This window comes from Glycine soja, chromosome 8 (assembly GCF_004193775.1).
Source record: "Glycine soja cultivar W05 chromosome 8, ASM419377v2, whole genome shotgun sequence".
In the NCBI taxonomy this organism is placed as follows: domain Eukaryota; kingdom Viridiplantae; phylum Streptophyta; class Magnoliopsida; order Fabales; family Fabaceae; genus Glycine; species Glycine soja.
This window is the reverse complement of record NC_041009.1, coordinates 5,295,961-5,302,238: the sequence shown is the minus strand read 5'-3', so window position 1 is coordinate 5,302,238 and position 6,278 is coordinate 5,295,961. Positions and strand designations below refer to the sequence as shown.

At 30.3% G+C, this 6,278-nt stretch overlaps 3 protein-coding genes across 3 annotated transcripts; all 3 read right to left on the bottom strand.

Moving 5' to 3' along the window:
* Positions 1-320: 320 nt before the first annotated feature.
* Positions 321-1,030, bottom strand: LOC114421379 (ESX-1 secretion-associated protein EspE-like). The gene has a single exon (XM_028387267.1). It carries the CDS (start codon positions 925-927, stop codon positions 553-555), a length of 375 nt encoding a protein of 124 aa, XP_028243068.1. The 5' UTR covers positions 928-1,030; the 3' UTR covers positions 321-552.
* Positions 1,031-3,458: 2,428 nt separating this feature from the next.
* Positions 3,459-4,149, bottom strand: LOC114421381 (protein PELPK2-like). Its single transcript, XM_028387268.1, has one exon. It carries the CDS (start codon positions 4,085-4,087, stop codon positions 3,791-3,793), a length of 297 nt encoding a protein of 98 aa, XP_028243069.1. The 5' UTR covers positions 4,088-4,149; the 3' UTR covers positions 3,459-3,790.
* A 1,181-nt stretch (positions 4,150-5,330) lies between these two features.
* On the bottom strand, positions 5,331-6,278 carry LOC114421376 (17.3 kDa class I heat shock protein). Its single transcript, XM_028387264.1, has one exon. It carries the CDS (start codon positions 6,050-6,052, stop codon positions 5,591-5,593), a length of 462 nt encoding a protein of 153 aa, XP_028243065.1. The 5' UTR covers positions 6,053-6,278; the 3' UTR covers positions 5,331-5,590.

Genomic DNA, 6,278 nt, shown 5'->3' with positions numbered 1-6,278 from the left:
TTTTGTTAATTTCCTTAACGATTTTTTCCTGCTTTTTTACTTGAGTTGGGGTAAGTGTTTAGAGAAATGGCACCGGAACTGCTGAAATACCAGATTCGATGAATAGAGGACCATATTCACATTTACTCGTTCTGAATATTAATATTCACTTCTTTTCTAATTAGTTAAAAATTTGCCACACAACTTTTCCTTAGTGAACTAATTATTAAGCTGAGACCTCAATACCATTAGTAGTTGAGCGAAGGCAAAGTTAAGAACCCGAATGCTCAAATATATGAACTAGATGTGTTTAGGAGTTGAACAGGAGAAAGAAGACATTATAATCGTAACTAAATGTGTAATTCAACATCCATATATAGACCATAATATAAAAAAGGTACAACCAAACTCATGAATACAAAATAAGATAAAAAAAAAACACGCTAATTAAACAACAAAGATACAATCATAAGGTTATAATATAATCCTCTCACATAGACTAACGAAATGCTGCAACGTGTATTGCATGCAATTTATGCTAAGCACATAATAATGCAAACTTGTGAACATGGTTTAAGGGCTAGATGTTGAAGGTGGTGGGGAGAAGAAAGGGAAGGACGGGATACTGTTTGGGATTGAGGGCATTTTGGGGAATGAAGAGGCTGGAAATGGAGGGAGGGTGAGGGAAGGGAGTGTTGGAAAAATGGAAGGAAGTGATGGAAGAGTTGGCATAGTGGGCAAAGGAGGAACATTGCCCTGAGGCAGTGTTGGGTTTGAAGGCAAAGGTGGCAATCCTGTAGGGTTAGGCAAAGTGGGAGTGATGCCGGGCAAATTTGGTGTTGTGGTTGTTTGCAAGAGGTGACGAGATGATGCTAGGCTCAAACTCATGCTTGATGAGAAGGTTGCAAGAAGAAAGAAAGCTGTGATGAAGGATTTGCATGAGGCCATGGTTGATGAGTTGCAACTTGCAAGAGATTAGAAGACTTTGGAAGCTAGTGTGTTTTTTAGAGCTAGAGGGAATTTGCTTTGAGATTGTATGAGAAGAGAAGGTAAGTGCTTGGTCTTATATAGAGCAAGAGAGGTTTGAAAGGGGCCGGATATAACTTGGAGAACCATACTAGAGCTTTTTGCAACCTTAAAGTAGTTAGTTTGGAAAGTGGTTTGGAGAACCACTAGAGCTTTTGCAATCTTTAGTTAGTTCAACGTCATTTGTTTGTAGTCATGTTCTAACGTGGTTTCATTATTATAATTCCATAACATTGAAATCTGTAGAGTTTTGTATGTAACAGAGTAAAAAGGGATAAAATGATTTTACTTATTTATTTATTTATTTCAGGATTTGGAAGCTGGGAGTTGGAGTTGGAAACGAGGGAATATCTGAGAGTTGGTTATCTGATTTAGTTCACCTATGTTGCCAACAATACGACTTCCTTTAATGCACTATTTATTAAAAAAAAGTTAAATTTGTATATTTTTCCATATTTTTGTTTATAGCAATACCTTGGTTATTTTTGTCCAACTGTAATGTTTACCAACAAATTGAAGCATTAATGAAAAGATAAAATAATTGAAGCATTATTCTTATTTGTAATCAATTAATTGGAAGAATTACTATGTTATGTACATCTATGCATCTTTAAACATTGGTCATGTTTAGATAAAGTTTTTTGTAAATACTTAAGAAGAAAATAAAATGTAAATTAAAATAAATTTATTTTATAAGTTAAAATTAACTTTTAATTAAAGAAGTTAACTAAAAAAGTGTTTATAAATTTATAATAAGTTGATTTTAATTTTTATTTCCTATAAGTATTTATCAAAACATAGTAATATTCTTAAAGCTAAATTATAAACTAAAGAATAACCAAGTAACTTGTATACTTTTTCTTACTTAAAAATTTAGGAACAGAAGATGGTGTCTCAATTCAAGCAGAAAAAACTTTAATAAGATTATGATTGCTACTGATACAAATGTTGCTGATGCATGCAAGTTATTAGAGTATTTTATATTTAAAATTCTTTAATGAATCATGATATTTGAACACTTAAATAGTATAAATATCTCTCATATTTTCTGTATCTTTTTTTTTATCAATATTATAATTCTTTTCTTTCTATCATAAACGGCTACACCTAACAAAGTGTTCAACAATCTTTTTTCTTCTTTATTTATAAATGTTAATTTGCACAATGAATCAATATTGAAACTTTGTCATTAAGATGTGTGTGAAGCCTTATGCAGTCCTCGCTTATAAAAAGATTAGATGAATTTCAAGCAAGTGATGAACAACTATTCTTTATAAAAGAAATAAAGGGGAGTACCTTTATTTTCTTAATTATAAGAAGCATAAAATTACTTGTATTAGTTATCATTTTTTATACTTGTGAAGTCTATTTAAAAAAATTTACTCATTTTTTCTTGAAAAGTAGATGTGTTTATTAAGTTTTTTAATACTGGATATGCATTTATTAAAATTTATACTCATTGTTTGAAAATCTAATTCCTTGAACTAAGAATAATGTTATTAAGTATAGTCAGTACTTAAATAATTTACTTCATGGGTATTTTTATAATAAATTTAAATTTTGATGTTATTAATTAAAATTATCTAATTTAATTATTTTTTATTGATATTAATGAATTAGGTATGTTTTATATATGCGACTTGCGGTGACATTTTAATTATAGACTATGTTTAATAAAATTAGTTGAAAACTAAAAAATTAACTAATAACTGAGATTTAAGAAACTAACTTATTAAATTAGAAGTATTCGATAAAATTATTATTTATTGAAATAATTGAAAAATATAAAATAATAAAATAATAATATCATGACTTATTTTAAAAAGGTAATAAGAAAATCAATAAATATATTAAAAATAAAAATAAAAGAAAATATAAAAATTAAAAGTTAACATTAAGAAAAACTAAAAATTACTAAAAAAACTTACTAAACAATCAAATAAATTTTTTACGTAGAAAACTAAAAGTTAATTGAAATGTCTTTGCGAATATAACTATAATCAATCAACTTTTTTTTTTTCACAATTTCTTCCCTTGATCAATCAATCATAATTTATTTGTTTTTAATCTTATTCATTTAATCAATCATGAGATTAACTTTTGAATAAGATGCTTTTTAACTAGAGTTACGAAATTATTAAAAAAAAACTTTAAAGGAAATAAATCTCTTCCCTAAATTGATAAGTAAACTCTAAATGCAATGGAAGTTAAAAAAATTTCATGGAAACAAAATATCTTAACAAAATCACTTATTTTCAAATTACCTATCGAATCCGATTTTAACATCGATACATACAAATATTTTTCTATACGACACATATCTCTCCTTTCTCATTCTTTCAACGACTTTTGTATAATATATTATTTAGTTTTTGGTATGTCGAAATAATTTTGATGAAATAAAAATACATTATAATTTTGTTTGTCCAGGCAACTAATAGCTCATTGCAAAATTTACAAAGTTGCAAATCAAACATTAGCAACGTATATTTTGGGAAAGTGAACAAGATTATATCATAGAGTAGTACAGTCTTTATAGAAATGGGTCTCCACTCTCCAGGTACATGAAGTAATGCAAAAGTGCCCAAAAAAAAAAGATACACGTATTCAAAGGCCAAGAAGAAGTACATTGAAAAGAAAAAAAGACTCCAACAGAAGATAAACAACATATAAGTAAAATAATCTGTGTATAGTATATGGCTTAAACATCACTGGAAGGTAGCATCCAAGTCCAAAGTAGAGACAATTATTGCTTATGAATGTGTCCAAGTGAAGCAGGGGAGATTCAGGGGGTGGTGGTGGTTGAAGGTGGTGGAGAGAGGAAAGGGATGGTAGGAATGGTTGGAATTATGGGGTTTGAGGGAATGTTAGGAATGTTGGGGATCTTAGGAATAGGAATATTGGGGAAGGAAAAAGGTGGCAGTGGAAGATTTGGGAAAACAGGCAAAGGAGGGACATTTCCCTGAGGCAAAGTTGGCAATGTTGTCTGCAGGAGATTGCGTGATGCTAATGCCATGTCAATGCTTGAAAAGGAAATAGCAATGACAAAAGCCAAGATGATGCAACTGTAGTGAGAGGCCATACCTGGTTCAATATTGTAACTTTAATTTCAATTATGCTATGTCCATATTCCAAACACTAGAGGCTGGCCTTTTATAGAGAATGGGACTATGGAAGAGACCCTTTTGACATTTCTTCTTCTTAGATGACCTTTCCTTGATTAAACAAAAAGTTATGTTATTGGACTAATGTGTTGTTGGTAATGGTTGGTTAATGTCAACAGTGGGGGATTCAAAAGTAGGATATCAGACCCTTCTCTCTATTTCAATAATTCAACAGTCTAATTTATTACTTGTTATTATGGTTTACCATGTGTTTGGTAACCCAACATTTGCCGTGGCAGCCGAGAAATCACCCTTTATTTGTGTTAAAAGTTGAATTTATCATGAAGTAATTAATAATTATAATGTTTGATCTTTTGAAAAAAAAAATTATAATCTTTGATACCAATCTTCGTGAAAACCAAATCATTGTAGAGATTAGTCTTATCTTTTTCATTCCCTAAAATATCAGTTGCATAGTTAATTCTCATACTATTTTCTTAAAATCTAATAATCATATCTTAATTAGATTTCAAAAATATATATATATATATATATATATATATATATATATATATATTTAAAATAAAAACATGATAAAATTATGCTTATATTTGTAATATAGTTACTGATAATATTTATAATTATTAATAAAAGTAATTACTTCATTTTGTATACATATTTATTATTCTTAATTTATTTTTAATTATTTTTTCCATTGCTATCAATCCGTAAGAAAAAAAAACAAAATACTGCAGTCTCACTCTCACACGTTTTTCAACTGCTTCGACACTTTGTACTGTTCTTCAATCGTCCTCATCTTTATTTTGTTTTTATTTTATAAAAAAATATGAGAAAACAGTGCCTCATTTTCCCTAATATAAATATTATAAATTTTAATAAAAAAGATAATTTAAATTGTAGTGGATTTTTTTTTATTATAAACTTCTTTTTTGTTGTTGAATAAACTTTCTTTCATTTGTAAGAAAATTCTATAGAATGTTCGATGCTGTTGGATCATGCTAGTTGAGACTGTTATATATTCTTATTCTTATTAAAGTCTCATTAATTTTCTTATTGCATCATAAAAAATATTAATTAAAAATATAAAAACATTGGCATTGTAGACTGGGAGGATTTAGAACTATCATTGCTTTCTCACACACTGGCATAGTGAATCTGTTCCAGTGATATACATATCCTAAGATTTATTGCAACATAGAATATATAAAACCATTAGTCTATTGCTAAATTTTTCAATTACATCTTTCTTGCACACATAAATTCCTTGGAAGTGAACAAAACACACAAACTTTAAACCAAGTAACAGATCTTTACACAGTTTAACCAGAGATTTCTAGGGCCCAAACATTAGGCCTCTTAGCCAACATAAAACCTGACATATTTTTCACACGACTCACACAAATGATCCTCAGAATAAGAAAACATAAACACATTTCAACGAAGGAACAGAGCAACATAGATTAACCAGAGATGTCTATGGCCTTAACATCAGGCTTCTTAATCTCTTCCTTAGGAACAGTTACAGTGAGAACCCCATTTTCCATGGAAGCCTTCACTTGGTCCACTTTAGCATTCTCCGGCAATCTAAACCTCCTCACGAACTTGCCACTGCTTCGCTCCACGCGATGCCACGTATCATTCTTGTCTTCTTTTTCAACATTCCTCTCTCCGCTTATCTGAAGAACTCTGCCATCTTGAATCTCCAGCTTCACTTCCTCCTTCTTCAGCCCTGGAATATCAGCCTTGAACACGTGTGCTTCTGGTGTCTCCTTCCAATCCACTCGTGTGCTCACAAACGCTGAATTTTCAGCAGAAAGAGAACTGGGAAATGGAAAATCCTTGAAGGGGTCCCACACATCGAGGGAGAAAGGGTCGAAAACACTGCTCCTTCGGCCACCGAAGAAACTTGGAATCAGAGACATTTTCTCTTATCAGTCTTGTGTAAATATATTAGAACGTAACTCTGCAAATTGAGGTTGAATCTACAAAACTGCTAACGATGCCTTCACTTCTTTCTGTGATGTGTCTTCAAAGGACACATGGGGTATTTAAAATGATGTAGAGGAGCAATATAGTACTTTCGAGAAAGTCCTTGTTATGCATCATCATGCCGTACTTCTGAAAATCTCAAAACTAGAATTTTCTGAA

Excerpts from the sequence above, each read along its gene's own strand:
- LOC114421379 (XM_028387267.1), bottom strand. The coding sequence starts at position 927 with ATGGCCTCATGCAAATCCTTCATCACAGCTTTCTTTCTTCTTGCAACC.
- LOC114421381 (XM_028387268.1), bottom strand. The coding sequence starts at position 4,087 with ATGGCCTCTCACTACAGTTGCATCATCTTGGCTTTTGTCATTGCTATT.
- LOC114421376 (XM_028387264.1), bottom strand. The coding sequence starts at position 6,052 with ATGTCTCTGATTCCAAGTTTCTTCGGTGGCCGAAGGAGCAGTGTTTTC.